The 16,927-nt window shown below is 41.0% G+C and overlaps 2 protein-coding genes across 2 annotated transcripts; one reads left to right on the top strand and one right to left on the bottom strand.

Moving 5' to 3' along the window:
• LOC119728698 (glutaredoxin domain-containing cysteine-rich protein 1-like) lies at window positions 1–10,066 on the bottom strand. The gene is made up of 4 exons (XM_038201030.1): window positions 8,891–10,066; window positions 6,316–6,561; window positions 2,763–2,828; window positions 1–268 (listed from the first exon to the last, which is right to left on the bottom strand). The coding sequence occupies exons 1-4, from the start codon at window positions 9,527–9,529 to the stop codon at window positions 89–91; spliced, it is 1,131 nt and encodes a 376-aa protein (XP_038056958.1). The 5' UTR covers window positions 9,530–10,066; the 3' UTR covers window positions 1–88.
• Window positions 10,067–10,180: 114 nt separating this feature from the next.
• Window positions 10,181–16,502, top strand: LOC119728699 (ganglioside GM2 activator-like). The gene is made up of 5 exons (XM_038201031.1): window positions 10,181–10,288; window positions 12,048–12,198; window positions 12,840–13,028; window positions 13,765–13,914; window positions 16,292–16,502. The coding sequence occupies exons 1-5, from the start codon at window positions 10,281–10,283 to the stop codon at window positions 16,448–16,450; spliced, it is 657 nt and encodes a 218-aa protein (XP_038056959.1). The 5' UTR covers window positions 10,181–10,280; the 3' UTR covers window positions 16,451–16,502.
• Window positions 16,503–16,927: the final 425 nt, after the last annotated feature.

Below are 16,927 nucleotides of genomic sequence, written 5' to 3'. Positions count from 1 at the left end.
TGCTTTGACTGCTACTATTGGTTTGGGAAAGTGCAGTTTGAAGAGTCGAAGTGTTTTCAGCATCAGTGTTTTCATGCATGTACCTGCCTTATTTGTTACACAGCATGCACCGCTGCAGGCCGTTCTCGTCGCAGTTGGAGCAGCGCAGCGCCTGGAACTGATCCGTGAAGTTGTTGCGGTGCAGCGACCTCTTGCTGCCGCTGCAGACCTGGCAGGGCATGTAGCGGAACCCGCCGCACTCTGAGCAGTCCGAGGTCGGAATGTTTTTCTGCGGCAGAGAAGAGAAGAGGAGTTATTTGTGGTAAATCTGAAAATATTACAGCATATTTTATTTTGAAGATTTGAGAAAGGAATACGTACAGCCATTTTGTTTATCAAGCAAGTAGCGTGATATCTGTCATGTCTGTCACACAAATAATGTTGATGTGATACTCAATGTAGCTTTACTGTAGTTTCACATTTGTTAAACATATGGGTTGGAGCATGCACGCTGCCTGCTTTTTCTTTTTCATTTGTCCCAACTCTGGCTGGGCTTGTAATGGCTTAGGAAGACTCTCACAGCAGGTTTCTAATCAAATTTCAATATCCAGCGGAAAACGAGTGGAAGGAGTTCCTGTGTGGACCTTAATTGATTTCCAGTCAATATAACAGAGTGCATGCTGAATGGAAAGTGAATTCAAATGCAGAAATGGACAATGCATAAAAATCACGCATATTTCGTCTTTTTGCAAAGACAATTGTACACGCTCACAACTAAAACATAAAAACGCAGTTATATTATTGTCACTACATGTTTAGGATTTTGGTTATTTTATCATATTTGGTGTTTTGTTTTGTTGGGGGGGGGGGAGATTTTTGCTGAAGGATCTTGGTTGAATGAATAATTGTATTCAATGGCTCTCCCGAATATACCAAATAGTCAAATATTTAATCATCACCCGAATATTTGAAAATTTAGCTTTTTGCCGGTTTGAATATAGAAAAAAATGAAGAAAAAAAATACACACATGCACACAGAACTGTGATGTTATTTTATTGTAAAGTTGCGATGCTTTATTATCAGGTGCCACATTTGTGTCATTGGTAACTTCTCTTTTGACAGAGGTTCATTGTTCACATCGTTTTAGCAACTTAAAGCGAACTTTATAAAATACTGCAAAACATTCCAGCGCCCCATATCGATTGCCATATGCACATTTTTACCGGCACACTTTTCCGGGCAACTTTTCACCAGCGCAGCACGCAGTTGCAGCTGGCAGTTTGGAATATCCGAATATTTGGTCAAACGCAGTTTTGAGTGATCGAATACTCAATTATTTGAAAATGGACAACCCTATTGTATTCTGACTGCATAGTCTCGCCAATTCTGCAAAAATACATAAGAAAAAAAGTCACGCACAAATTCTGTATGGCACCCCCCCAAAAAAAAACCCCCACTTTCAATCATTTTCAGGGGGTAGCTTATAAAACGATTAAAATGGAGCGATCAATTTCCTCTCTCAAAGCATTTTCTGGAAATCCAACATCAACAAAAAAGGCATTATCATGAAATATGCATTCATGTGTGCATGTAGGAGGTTTTTTTGTGTGGTGCTACCATACACCATGTCATTTTATTATGTCCGACTCACTGCCAAGTGAACATAATGGGCTGTAGACAGTGATGATTGGTTAGATGGAATTGTTATCCAGCATCCAATATGCCAGCCTCAACATCATCTAAGATTTCTCGTTCTTGATAACTTTGCCATGAATCATAACTTAATATTGCAATGGAAGGACAAGATAAATCAATATTGCGTGACTGACACTCAAGGTGTCGAACATAATTCACGTCCTCTGCCTAATACCAATAGGAACTGCGGCACGAAATCTAATCATGGATTAGTATCAAGGTCGTATTCCCAAGTGATGAAAATTCTCAGGAATACTACCTACATACAACGTCAACACACAATTAGGTGAAAAGCAAGTGCGCTTCAGGGTATACAATGTCTTCTAATGCTTTTTTTATTGGCTTCCCCAAGGAAATTTGCGGAAGTTGTGTGAATTTAGTGTGACAACGCCAAAATTGCCACAGTGTGTCACACAAAGGCACAGCGTGGGGTCCAGTCTCGGGGCCGTATTGTGAACTGAAAATAAAAGATGAATTATGACGTATACCATATATTAGTCCATTCGACAGATGATCCGGATGTGTAGGCCTATATATTTCCCATAAAAGCTGGGGAACAGTTTTTGAAATATTGAAATCAATACACCATTGACCAGAAGAAATTGACAAGTGGATGTGTGTGCATCTGGGCATGGGATATATTTCCAAATTATTGTTGTCCTTTTGTTGCAAAGTATTTGTTGTTCCTTATAAGAAAAAGTCTTAAATTTCTGTATACATTTTCACATGTGCATTGTTTCGAAAAAATGATGCCCGGGTATAATACGGAACAAAAGATTGTAGAGGTCTCCACAAGGCAATTTCTAAAGGTGAATAGGTCTCCACAAGGATTTCACGAAATAGATACAGGAATTTTACTCAAAAACTAGGAAGTTCCAAACTTATGCGTCGCAAATCGAAGCATTTTGTGTAAAGAATATTTGGTCGGAATTTAACCCAGGAAAGTAATTCTGGTGAAAATAGGAGCATTTTGAAAATAGCTTTCCGACCCTCTCACGATTTTGTACAAGAGAACAAAGCGATGTCTCCACAAGGATACAAATTTGACTAAAACATGAACACACTGTGAAAGTTTTGACGGTCATACCTCGAATCTCTCGAGGATCTTTCGCAGCTGTCCTGTCTCATTTAGCTCCTCCAATTTCTCAATGTCCTGCATAACAAGAATATAAGACAAGAAAAATAATAACCTCACACATTCGGTAAAAAATTGTACAGACTTTAAAAAAAAAATATTCCTAATGTACCGGTAGATTCAAGTTTCAGCAACCAGCGACACATTGAAATCAGAGTACTCTATTGAACTTGCATTGAACAGTTTTCCTATTGTTGGCAATCACTCATGCCACGACTGTTTTAAAACCTGAAAACTCCCACTGTGCTTCTGCCCTGAAAGCTTTGCAAATCTGGCTAACAATTTGCTCCAGTGTTGCCCCGAAACTATGTTTGAATGGCGTCTGGAAACTTCATAATGTACTTTGAATTGTCAGGGTGCATAGAAACTCCTATATTTTTGTGCACAATATTTGTTCACAATCGCACCATTTTGGCATTTCAAGCATGCATTCAAAATGCTACAGCCCTGAGGTATGCATGTATGCTCACTTCTAAGTACTGTGCACAAAAGGAAACAGTGAAAAATCACGGCAAGGAATGTTTGTTTTTGCAGTCTCAACACGCCACTTCTGATCGGGGGAGGGGGGGGGGTGATGAGGAGGTATTTTGAATAGCTTTCATTTGCCAATTCATGCAGTATCTATATCCTCTACTTTGTCTCAAATCTCCCCTATTATAATGAAATTCAATTGCACCTTTATTCTTTAATCTCATTTTTAACATCATCTACATGTGAAAGTCACATCATCTGGCTCAGAAGAAGCAAGGTGTCACCAGTGTGCCGAGCGTTTCTTAGATACATTTGTAGCTCCAAGCTGTCTTTTTTAACCCAATTTGTATACAATTTTCGTTTGCCAGCTACGTTTCTTTTGTTCCTTATTGTTTGGATTTTTAACTGCTTCAAGCTTCGGCTGAGCCAAGCATTTTGCACTGTTTAACTTTTCTTCCATGATTTTTTTTCGTGGATATTGTGGATCTGACACACCTGATTATTTAGTCTTCGGCCATTCTGATGTTTTGAGTTTTGTCATACACGCCTTGGAACAGAAACAGAACAGAAACAGACTGCTTTTCAGAGATATAAATAGAAAACAATTCAAATAGCCCCCTCTCCCCCCCCCCCCAAAAAAAGGGCACAAAGATGTATTACATTTGACCTGAATACAAAGATGTATTACATTTGACAACCTATACGATTTGCACACTTTTTAAAACTCTGCAACTTAAAAATGTTGTGGCCAAACTCTCTGTGAAATAATAGCAGACCCCTTCCGAAGCCTCACAATTTTGTTTGGTGATGTGTTTAATGGCTCCATGATATACCCTACATGTACATTGTACATGTGGCATTGCCTGTTTGGAAGGACGCTTTTGTTGAGAGAGGAATCCCATCCAAAAGGACAAACCTTAATTGTCAGGCTTGTGAAAGTGGCATTATTGAGAGTCACAGGACAGATACCGTTTATCAATTGATTAAAACCTTGGACACCTTGTATGTATAATATACGATCTGCCACCCGTATTGGGTCCATCCCAAAAAAGATGCCTACAAAAGAAAAGGACAAAAACTACACAATGCATTCCTGATACAATTGTGGGAATGATAGACCTTGGAAAGAGCAAGTGGTACCTGTACTATGTATGTACATGGTATGGGCTCTGTGTGCCAACGAAAGAGGGCGCCCTTTTACCTAGCAACGACGTCCCATGGGCGGGACATTTAGCTGGTTGATGCCCACCGTTCCTTGTGTGTGACGCACGTACACCAGGGGATTTGTATTATGTTCACGCAGTGGTACGTACGGCAGCGCGTCGCGGCAAAATTGCAGTCAGGCAAGATGGCGTCGGTCGGTCACCCCCAACTGTATTTTCTTGGTGAGGGGGTACTTGTGAACGAAAATGTACATATATTCCCCTGACAACTTATTATGCTACACATTTTCTGAACAGCTTAAATTGATCCCACTGTGAATTCCAGTACTCTACATTTGAATAACTGGGTAAAGCCTAGGGAATTGGTTACCATGGCAAACTGTGCGTGAGCATTTGCTTTGATCATGTAAAGGAAAGTGGAAAGTTGGTCCAATTCAGCAGCAAGATGAGCTATCCAATGCGCTTTCGCTGAGAACTTAATGATACGGTACGTCATGAAGCCTACATAAATTTACATGCAGACTTTATGTCTGCTACGTGATGGGTTTCATCAATTACAGCACTACATGTGATGGGTTTCATCAATTACAGCACTACAAGTGATGTGATGGGTTTCATCAATTCCAGTGAAGAGATTAATGAGTTTCAGAGAAAAAGAAAAGAGGGATTTTGTACATTTTCTTTTAATATGGGACAATTTAGTTCAATTTGTTAGATTGTGAGCATGCCTCCACTATAATACAGGCATACATGTCAAGCAGAGTACATAACTGCCTTGTATCTAATGATGACTGGTATTATTGTCTTCCTGCATGCTCTTTACATTTAGAACAAAAAGATACGTGTAGAAGTTTTGTAGAAGATCACTCAAAGCCATTGACATACAATTTGCAGTCATGCATTCAATTGCTATTTAAATGTGCCCCATAACATCTTCTGCAATTACATTTTTTTGGGCCAGTTCACAGAGTTGATATCAAATTATTGAAAATAGTCAGTTCAAAACACCTTGTGAATAACAAGTCATTTCAAAGCCATCTTCTTGTTCTGAGTGCTTTTGGAAATTGGAAAGCACAAGCTGTGTACGCCTTCTGGCTATTTCATTGTATATAGCTGTAAATGTAACATAAAAATGGAGTTTCTAAAGAGCACATTGTAATATATAATCCCTTTGTAACCTATTAATCTGGAGTTGTTTACCTATTTCCTGTTGGGCTATTTTTGGATCTACATGTAGTTCCAAAAGTTTGTCAATGCATACTTGCGTCGCGACACGACTCAGGGAAATGTTTTAATGGTTTTGTTGTGTTTGGGGACTGTCCCAATCATTCCAGACAAAAACACTGAGTCACAGCTCTGACAATGAAAAGCTATTTATTCCTGTTCTGAATTCAATGACCCATTAAAAGCCACAGGACAGGTCTAAAAAAGAATGTGATTTTCCCTGTGATTTTACTATGTGTGTATAGCTGTGAGTGCTGCAATGGCCAAGTTGTGACAGGTGATCTCAAGAAACTATCAATTTCACAGAGAGACTACAAACAAAACTTAAATGAGGTTGGGAATGACAACTGATGAGCTTGGAACAGTGATGTCAAATGATTGAAAAGAGCAAATAAGAAAAATAGCCTCATACTCCAGTAAAACACCGTCTAACTTTGATGGTCAACAACTATTGCTCTGTCACATGTGTGTATCCCGATTTCCATTTTCAATGGACCTTTCCATTGGGCTGGACCCACTGCGCATATGTGGGCAACAATGCATGCGTATCACCAGTGCGTCACGCACAATCGCATGTTTATCAGACCTTCGTTAGCTGTGATGGGTCAAAACAATGGATTGGTTATAATTGTGGAACCATATCTTACCCCCACAAGTTCCCCATCGATGAAGACAATCGGCAGGGTAGCCTCCTGCGCCTCCCCCTCCAGCCTGTCCCCCAGCTCCTGCTGGTGCTGGGAGTTCATGAACAGGTCCCGCTCCTCGTACTTGACCCGGTGGTTCTGGAACAGCTTGCGCACAAACTGGCAGTCCTCAAACGTTTGCCGCACGATGCGCATGCTGGTGGTGTACATGATGATCTTGTCTCGCTCGTCGTCGTTGTTGACTGCTTTCTGTGGTTAACAAACAAGAAGGAGCATTGAATTTGTGGTCTGCGGGTTATTCTGCAGGGTGCGGGTTTGAGTCCAGCCTGGGGTTATGGTGCGTGTGCCCTTGAGCAAGGCACTTTGTCACTCATTGCTTCTCTCCACCCAGGAGTAGATGGGTACCTGTGAGGGCAGTGTCGGTGGCTGTGAGAGGTTGATTATGGCCAAGAGCACCGAAATGGCTGCCTACCGGCAAAACTGTGCAGCTTTACAATTTAGTTTCTTTCTGTTCTTAACATACATGTTACAAAAATGGGGTACCCTTTAAAATATCCGATTTGTTTTTCTGATAACTTTGATTAAGGTGTAAAATACTGGGATTTTTTACAGAATTAGACTTAGTACATTTTGGTACTCAAGGATTGCCATTTTTTATGTTAGATTCCCATGAATAAATGAATGAAATTATCAGGCAACATAAAGCTGAAATATTATGATGGATGCATTACTCATGGACAAACAACATATGGTAAGCTTTTACCCTTAAGTTTTTTTATGCACCCTCACTGATAATTCATAATTTACATAAATAATGTACATGTATGCATGAGTATTTAATTACGTTTTTGTTTTCAAGTACAGAAAACTGCATCATATTAAATTAACCCTATTTATGCAAACATGCATTCTGTGCAAAGTTGTCCTTTCAGTCAAAATCAATAAAGTGACTATTTTAACACGCCTCCTTGCCTACATTTATAAAGCAGGATTGACTGGCTGTGACTGTTTATGTATAAAGTTGATACAGTTTTATTTTGACTGTAGGCGATTGGTAAGACAGCTGTGCCTACCAGTTGCTTGCTTTTGTTTGTTGACTGAGTCTGATGAGTCCAAGAGCTTCCCCTAAATACGATCTGACTGTTGGTGACTAGACTGTGTAAAACCGCATGGCAGGGGAAGTGGATTGATTTTTTTGACTGTCTGTGACTGATCAGACAGCAGAAAGGTTCAAGAATAAATCTGCTTCAACTAAATGTTTGCATTTTCATCCCCATTTATCAACAACTGATATCACGACATAAAAATATGATCTGTCAGTCTCAGGCGTTGGGTTTCTGTGGGGAATTCCAACCATGACAAAATCAACAAGATTTACAACTTCTTATCTGATTCTCTATATTTCGATAGCCTGATGGTAAACATTGATTGGGGGGGGGGGGGGAGAACTTGTCAACGGTACACACCCACTGTTTAAACAGACAACTCATCAAAACCAGCCGATGACAAGAAAAGGGTGGACCTTATAAAATGTTGGTCGTGAACCTAAAATCATAATTGAAAAAAGACATTACTGTAACCATTTTGTTAAATTTACAAACAGAATGTTGGCACTATAGGCACCAAATACACGTCTATCCGACAAAACAGCCAAAATCTACCTTCCACCAACTCCCGATGGATTTTTAAAGATCGGGTATGGTTTAGGTAAACCAGGCTCTCTTATCATTATCTGTATTACGCACTGTACTATTATCAACTGTGACACGATTGTTTACTTGCAACAAAAATACTGAAAATTTCAAGTTGTCAAAAAGCACACTGAACTGCTACTCCAGGCCATAGGTCTACTGCCCGTAAAAATAAAAAGTCGGTTACGAAAGATTAACAACTGAGAGGTTGTTATGGAACACAAAGGGGAACAAAAATTCCAACAGATAAGTGATGCAATTAATCCAGACAGTATATCTTGTGTACACAGAAACATGTTTTTTCCTGTAGGGTGCGATGATTTTTGCCTTTATGTTTAAAGTCCGTTGGCGTTGGGAAATAATTAAAGATGATAGTTGAGCGAGTTACACTGTAAATTTAAAATTGGAGAAATTTTACTCTGTTTAATAAGTAATAGAAAAAAACAACTAAATGAAAAAAAACTATTTGTGAATATTTTGATAAAATGCTATGCCTTTTCCAATAAAAACGCTTTTACAATTTTCTTTACACAAAATTAACGTATGGTTTCTCATGCATGAAAAATTAAAGGCCACTGTAATTGAAATATAAGAAACAGAATTTTCTTGCCACATTTCTGGCCGGTCACCAGAACACAAAACTTAATTGAGCAGCACACAATCAACCATGTGTGTCAATAACAGAAAAGTTATGATAATTATTATTATTATTATAAAATAGATAACCATATATTTGACCAAAGAAATATTCTTATCTAACTTTGCATGAACAATAAATAACTACAACAATTTATGCAAAAATATCTGAATTTACATAAATTACATCTTACATGCAAGTGCAACCCACTTTTTTAATTAAGACACAATTGAATGTTAAATATACTCACCTTTTTATGGTTCAGCGGCTTGTACGTAAAGTTCATAATACCCGCCTTAACCCTGTTTGTCACGCCCCTCACGGTGCCCTTTGCACTCGTGATATCATCTCCGCCCACAGAAAGGCCTCGTTTCCCCACAAATCTCAGAGTTCTATTCTCCGATGTGGAGTCCCCGCCCCCGTTGTGGGGACTTCCCGGTTTCGGATCGTTTTCACTGACATGAAATTGGTACCCCATCTGGCCGGAGGAATTGCTGCGATCTCGGTGGTTTGGATGCTGTGTTCTGGTCTTGGACGGTTTCGCCTTAGGAGCTACCGCGGGTAGATTTGTCGGAGAAGAGGCAGTGCTGCTGTTGTTGGTTGGAGCACTGTCAGATTGGGCACCAAATGGTGGTCTTGGACTGAGACTGAAGTTGTTAATGGTTTCACTAAGATGTTGGAGAAGTTCACTCTCTGAAGCACTGCCGTTCATAAAACTGTGACTATTCACGTACACTGGCTCCTTCTGCTGCGGTACTCGGGACTCCGTCTGATGACCGTTGCTCTGGTCGCCGTTCACCCTAATCCCACCCAGCTGATACCGGGGTGAGTCATCCGGTGTGCCGCCGTTAAACACGGGGTCGTTCCCTCCGTCTGTGAACTGGGCCATGGGTCCGACTCGCCGCCCCGATCGTGGCACTCACGACGATCGCCCGGACAAGATGAGTCATAAACTAAATGACATTTCTGGATCGTTAGACCAAAGATCCTTGGAAGTCTATGTGCCTTGTACGACTACATTTGAGATTGTGGGTTGGTCATTTTACGGGTTTACTTTGGCGTAAATTTGTAGTAAACACAAGCTAGATACCGGCTTCACACAGCGTAATGTATTTATTTGCGATATACTGAATCAAACTTTAGGGTTTCGTCGGGTACCCCCATCTCAAATGCACTGCGTAGCTTATTGTATTTGGTCATGGGAAGCCCTTTAAACTAATAGTTGGTGCATGGTTGGTGCAACACTTGCGTTCACTATATTGACCGTATTATTAGGTTTTGAGTGATATTTTCCATCGATGTCACATAAACACGTTCAGATATACAAATTAATAAAACCTGTTTGTTTGAGTATTTTTTTCATTACGAAAAAATCTGAGTTCACTTGCGCAACATGAAATGCATGATATAAAACACAGCGCTTCCAAAAGTCCGGTTCCGAGACGTCACTCATAAGCGAGAGTCGTGGAATCAACAGAGGGAGCTATTCTTTCACAACGGTGTGTGTGGCGCGGCGGCGGATGTCGACTGTATATATGTATAGTACCTACATTGCGTTTGTGGTGATCAAAGGGACGGGAGCGGCCTTTATTTAGTGCGCCCACACAAAATAGTTGAAGGTGAAAAAAAAAGTTTTCTACATGCAAAGGTAGGGTCCATTTGGAAAAATCTTATTTGTATGAACCTTATCTAACGATTAATTCCTAAAATAAGGAGAATATTGGAACGCAGTGGCTATTGTTACGGCAGCCGTAACGCATTTCCCATTTTCTATCGTTACGGTAATACTGCAACCTGGCAACTTTTATAAAAAACATGACAAGAAAATATAAAATTAGAAGGAAAAAAGTGAATTTGAACTTTATGAAATTCGGACTTTATTTCCCTTTTAAAAAAAATCCTCCAAAGCCTCAGGTTAGAAAAGGAAAAAAATTCGAGTGCAAAACTGAGATTCGAACCCGCAACCTCGCGGTGCAAAATCCTACTCTCTATCGGCTGAGCTGGCGCACTGCTCGATAAAACGTGCGGAAACAAATAATTATATACCTGCGTACGTATCAAAAAAATATCGTAGAGGGCGCTAAACAACGAGTGCCGTAACGATAGCCACTTCGATATTGGAAAGAATATTACAACCTGACCGCCTGACGCAGTCACGCAGTGACCATGTTGTGCCCATTCTTGAAAATCACGCATTCTTAAGAATGTGCGTGCACATTCTTAAGAATGTGCAACTGGATCCTTGCGCAATCTTCGCAAAAAATAACTCTTCCAGATTGAGCGCACATTCTTAAGAATGCGCGACAAGATAACGGTCTTGTCGATGCCGAGCACCGGCTGCGCTTGGCAAGTCTAGCTCAGTAGCTGCATCCTCGTTCACTGATTCTCATTGCCAAATGTTCAAATGTGTCAATAAATATCAGAATGTCACTTTTGAGTGTCATTTAGTCAGCTGTTTTGGTGAGTCTTTTAACGTTATATAGGAAAGGGGTCCTAAAAGTATTACCACATTTATGGGGCTAACTTAGTCCATAGACTTTGTACACAACCAAAGAAGTTGCGTCTGGATACTATACGTTCTTTCCAATCCGATAAAATGGAATTCGGAAGTGAACTCGGTAGAATTTTGAGGAGAAGGCGCTCACACTGTAAGCCACGTTTTTGGACTGAGTCTGAGTGAGACTGAGAAGAGTTTTCAGAAATTTAGGCCTGGCTAAAATTTAATCTTAAAAATGTTTTGAATTTAATTTTTATAACGCAGTATTGAGAGTCGGCATGATCCCCATCCACATACCAAGTTGTTCTCAGAAATTCTTCTCTTATATTTGGATGCATTTTTAAAAAGGTACACTATTTGTAAATCTCTTGGGAAAAATCAAGGAACCGGCCTTATTTCTAGCTACAACACTGGCCTTTTAATTTAAAGAGTTCAATATCATGCTTAATATTTCCACGTTGAGCCTTGAGGGAGAAATACTGTGAATGTCTCATACATGTGTGGAAGTTTGCCTGATTGTTACAAACTATGAACCTGTTTTGACCATCGTACAACTGATAGGACACTCACAGGCAGTTGGTCGTACTAAAGTGTTGACATACCGATTCACATATCCTTTGTATAGCTCAGTTTATTTGTATAGCTTGATGGTTGTGCCACTCAAAAGATAAATTTGGTGGTACCATTCTAAATATAAATTTGGTGGTACCACTCAAAAGATTAATTTGGTGGTACCACTCAAAAGGTAAACATACTGGTTGTCATCACGTGCATACTTGGTACGGTGCCAAGTATACACTCGTGATTTCCTACATAAAAATAGCTACAAGGACAGGGAACCATACAGAAATAATTACACAATATCTGCTATTGTTATCAATTGTCCACATTTTTCTGTTTATCATTGCAGCACTGAGTGTCGGTTTACAAAAAGCTTTTGTCCTCTGTTGAAGATGGATGTCCGTGCGTTCTTGCTCGTCGTTGCTGCGGCATTGCTGTCCCTCGCTTGGGGTGTGTCGTATGGAAGTGAGAAAATTGTTGTTCAATCCAAAACAGGAAAGGTACGTGTCATCAAAAGTTGAGCACAATGTTCACAGGAGTTGTTGTGATTGTGTTTGTTTTGGATCATAACGCAAGTCGGGGCCATGAGTTTGTAAAAGTTCCAGGAAAGAATAACGTGTCATTGTTTAACTCATGCCACTTAATGGGGAGTTGTGGAGATAAAAGTATTTTCTAAACAAAATTGGAAACATTTCTTACATTTGGTCTTAGTTTTTATTTCAACGTTAACTCCCATTGCTAGGAACCAACAGAATCTCCTGATGTCCATCGCATGCGCATCCTTTTTTTTGGTGAACTTTCAATGGATATAAAGCCAAATGTCTAGTAAGAGTGACGAGGTTAATTAAACCTGCCAATCCTTTATACAAATCTTTCCCAGTGGTTGGTTTTACGGGATTTTGAGAGAAGTAGGGTTATAAACCATAACAGAACTCAATCCATCAAACCCCATGTTTTGTTGGAATCTGCCAGGATGGGTCCGATACTGACAGTCTTTTACATTGGGTTTTAACACCTCCAGAATCAAAGTCCAAAATACGTGTGTGCAGTTTCCCATATTGCCAGGATTGGTATGGTTCCTAGTAAATCATGCTAGGGAGTTGGGGTTAAATGATAATGTAATCTCTTCCGGTCTCGTTAGGGTAAGCTAGGCCTGTACGGCTTCAGTTTCCAGGACTGTGGTGGACCCTCGGCTGTCCTGCATGGCAGCGTCAGTGTCTCTCCCAACAACCCCATCGTCCTTCCAGGGGATCTTACAGTCTCCTTCGATGCCGACTTTGGTGTGGACCTCAAGTCGCCCCTGAAGACGGTCATTGTCCTCAAGAAAAAGGTGAGCCTATTGTACTCTGTGCATGAACTGTAGATACGGCAGACTTACAAGATGGTCATTCTATCAATTTGGGGTCCACTTTTTTCCTACCCCTGTTAAATTTGACTCTGGATGCATCCTGTATTGTATTCTTTCTCCAAGAGTGGATGTGTACCGCAAACTACTTATCCAATACAGAACAAAAAAAAATTTGAAGTCATTTTTTTTTTTTTGCACCGGGATTATTTTTTACCGGAAAAAAGTCACCCGCATTCAGTTTCTTCCTTCATTTTCTCCTCTACACATGTGTCCAGTTCCGTCTCATTTTGCCAGATTGCCTCACATTTGTGTCATGGGTTCCGTGCCCCATCAAGTACCCCATCAACGGCCAGAAAAGGAGAGTTGGGGGTGACCTAGACTGGTTCCCGATCTATCCACTGCGTATTTTGAATGTATCCAAAGTTATTGGAGGCGGGCATTAGTCTCGGAGACCATCGCAAGTTGAATTCGAACGTATTTGCGCGCCGACGACGCCGGACGCTCACGTGAAGACACGGTGGCTATAGCTTTTGCACATTCAGGAAGTCGTGCGTTCTTCGCGCAACCAGTACAGTACAGTGCGCACACGCTGTGTGTCCCGTCCACGGAGCTCTCAAAAGAGGTAAAAATGCGCCTTCTTTTGTTGGCGCACGGAGCCCATACTCTTTTACAGTAGAAGAAACTAAAATATGAGTTATTGGTGTGTTTTTCCACCCAGGAGTTGATCTGGTTGACATTGCCATGCATTGATGGATTGGGGTCCTGCACCTACGATGATTTCTGCAGTAAACTCCCCCCTGTTCCGCCCGCTGGATGCCCGCCCCCACTGAAGGCCAAGGGTATACCCTGCAGTTGCCCCGTCAAAGCGGTGAGATACAGTAGCTCATAGACCATTGTTTTAATCAAGTCCATTAGACCATTGTTTTTGGAAGTCAATCCATTCCAAATTACAGCAGTAGTTGAGTGAATGGCGGTGCTGCAATGATGACCCTCTTTAACTTTTGGGTCAAGAAAAATGTGATTTTTCAAGCAGTTAAGCAAGTGCACTTCAATCTCAATTTTGAGGTTTGTCAAAAGCAAGGTGATATTTGAAAAGTAGCAGTGCATGTATGTGAACTTTTGTCAGTAACTTTGGATTCATACATGTTTGTACGCCTAAGATGGTGTCATGACACTACCCTTGCTTGCTCAAAAATACGGCCTATGGCCTTGGATTGGAACTCACATTGTGTTGAACTTAACCCCAACCTCCTCAAATCCCCCAAAATCCTCCTTGCAAAACAGAGGATTATGCGGGATTAAGGCTACATGGCAAAATATGTGGCTGATTTTGAAGGATGCACTGTGTCAAGGTATTAGGCCGGACCTTGTGTTGTTTATGCTCAGCCGTGCACAAATTTAGGCCTGTATTCGCTCATTGCACGTTAAGCCATAAGCATGCAGAGCCTCAATCTGGCAACTTTACACAATAAATATAGCCGGTTCAGTGATTCCCGTGTCGGGGTTCAGTGATTCCCGTGTATACACGGGAATCACTGAACCGGCTATATTTATTGTGTAAAGTTGCCAGATCGAGGCTCTGCATGCTTATGGCGGAAGCGTGCAAAGAGCGAATTATACTTAAAATCCTCCACACTGCTCCAGGATGTCACTGGCTCTGCATCATCATATTGACAGTCATTGCTGGTGTATTGTGCAGGATTGAGGCAGTGATCACCCCTCCAAGGACCACATTCAAGAAATAACGGAGGATTTTGCAGGATTGACGCTGTATGCAATTTTTACATAGAGGCAGATGAGGGATTTTGCAGGGCTGAGGTTGCATCAGGCGCGGATCCAGGGGTGGGCCGCGGGGGCACGTGCCCCCCGTCAAATTAAGTTTAAAAAAATGAATAAAACGGGGAAAAAGAGGGGAAGGTGAGAGAAATGGAGGGAAGGAGGAGGGCAACCTCCACGCGCTTTAAAGGAGTCCAAAACATGTCCGTTTCCGTAGAACATTTCCGTAGAAATTGTTATCTTATTGATAAACTAAAAAATTAAACTTGATACAAAACATTAGAAAGCACCCTTGCAAAAGTTTACAGACTAAGTCTATACAATTCCGTTTCAAAAATAAAATGCACGAAAACAATTATGCAGACGAAAATGGTTATCAAGTGAAAAACAGAAGAAACTTAAAAGTCTTGTTAAAGCAAGAGCATATATTAATCCATTGAAAAAAATCCTTATTTAACTTAAAACATTTTGCTCAAATAACTCGAGATAGGGGCCAGGAATCGCCTCAGATTGCACCACAGAGCAGCTAGTTATCAAAAAAATTCACGGGGCCCTTAAGCGGGCCCCGGACCCCACGCCGTAAGACATTCGCGCTCCGCATTAGTCCTCGGGTCATGATGTCCCTACGCATCCTTAAAACAAACTAATGCTTTACAAACTAATGCTATCCAATTCCTTTTCAAAAATAACATGCAGGAAATTGATTATGCAGTCAAAAATACTTGGTTATCAAGTGAAGAACAGAAGAAACTTAAAAGGCTTGTATTAAAATACGAGGGAACAATTTTCAACTAATGAACCAAAAATAAAGAAAACCGCAAACCGAAGCGATAATGAAAAAAAAATCCTCATAATCTTCACAAGATTTTGCTGAAATGGGGCAGGGAATCGCCTCAGTTTGCACCACAAAGAATGCATAGAATCAAAAATTTCCCGGTGCCCTTCAGTGGGCCCCGAACCCCACGCCTTAAGACATTCGTGCTCCGCGTTCGAATTAGTCCGTGGAGCAAATGCCCCAGCGCATCGTTGCAACAGTTTACAACCTAAGTCAATGCTATTCCTCTTTTTTTTTTTGTAAATACAATGCAAGAAATTATGAAGACGAAAATACATGGTTTGCAACTTTGAAGTACACAGTAGCTTAAAATGTGTAAAAACAAGAGTATATTTTAAAAAGTTCTTATAAGCTTAGCAACTTTTGCTCAAACAATTCAGGGGGAAACGGGCCAGGAATCGCCTAAGATTGCACCACAGAGCATCTAGAATCCAAAATTTCCCGGGGCCCTTAAGCGGGCCCCGGACCCCACGCCGTAAGGGCTTCGCGCTCCGCGCTCGCCTTAGTCATCAGAGCAAATGCTCTAAAAGTGTGCCCCCCGTCTAAAAAAATCCTGGATCCGCGCCTGTGCATCCTAGCAAAAATGCCTAGGGAGTTAGGTTAATGGATTTTTTACTTTTGTCATTTCTTTCAGGGTAAATACTCGCTGCCACCTTCCGTGTTCAACATCCCCAATATTCAAGTTCCAGAGTTCCTCGCTGATGGTGAATATCAAGCCAACATCACCATGTTCTATGGGACCAAGGAACTGGGCTGCGCTTTCCTGGAATTCAAACTCCAGATAAACGAGTAGAAGTCAACTCTTCACCCTGTTCACATGATGACCAACAACAAAGACAAAAAAACACACCACGCTTGCTTGAGATCCACGCTTGACACCTTTCACACAGCAGGAAAATGTGCAGGACTTGTTCTGCAAAATATGGTTACACACCTAAGTTCTTACACACCTATGTTCCAACACCACTATGTTCCGACCGCACATATTCCTATCCATTACCCGAACCCTAACTCCAACCCCAACCCTAAACGGGAGTAACACTATCTTATGTCGGAATGAGGGGTGTCGGATATGGGGGTGTCAGAACATAGAGCAGTCACCACCAGCTTTCCATTAGAAATGAATCAGGCTATACATTTAGATTTGTTGATATTTGTGTATATTTTTGTTTGTTTGTGTGGAGACTGAAAAGCTGAGATTTGTTTTCCGTTTCTGCCCGAAATGATTGGCAGGGAATATTGATCGCACAGTGCTTGTGTACATGGGAGC

Source organism: Patiria miniata, unplaced genomic scaffold, assembly GCF_015706575.1.
Source record: "Patiria miniata isolate m_02_andy unplaced genomic scaffold, ASM1570657v1 HiC_scaffold_20, whole genome shotgun sequence".
NCBI lineage: Eukaryota > Metazoa > Echinodermata > Asteroidea > Valvatida > Asterinidae > Patiria > Patiria miniata.
Note: the sequence above shows the minus strand (reverse complement) of the source record. Positions and strands in the feature narration are given on the sequence as shown.

What these genes read in the sequence shown, in the direction of transcription:
- LOC119728698 (XM_038201030.1), bottom strand. Translation starts at nt 9,529, where the DNA reads ATGGCCCAGTTCACAGACGGAGGGAACGACCCCGTGTTTAACGGCGGC. An exon ending in TCGATGGGGAACTTGTGGGG is followed by an intron (nt 2,829 to 6,315) that starts GTAAGATATGGT and finishes CTTGTTATGCAG; the next exon opens with GACATTGAGAAATTGGAGGA. An exon ending in AGATCCTCGAGAGATTCGAG is followed by an intron (nt 269 to 2,762) that starts GTATGACCGTCA and finishes TCTCTGCCGCAG; the next exon opens with AAAAACATTCCGACCTCGGA.
- LOC119728699 (XM_038201031.1), top strand. An exon ending in TCATTGTCCTCAAGAAAAAG is followed by an intron (nt 13,029 to 13,764) that starts GTGAGCCTATTG and finishes TTTTCCACCCAG; the next exon opens with GAGTTGATCTGGTTGACATT. An exon ending in GCAGTTGCCCCGTCAAAGCG is followed by an intron (nt 13,915 to 16,291) that starts GTGAGATACAGT and finishes CATTTCTTTCAG; the next exon opens with GGTAAATACTCGCTGCCACC.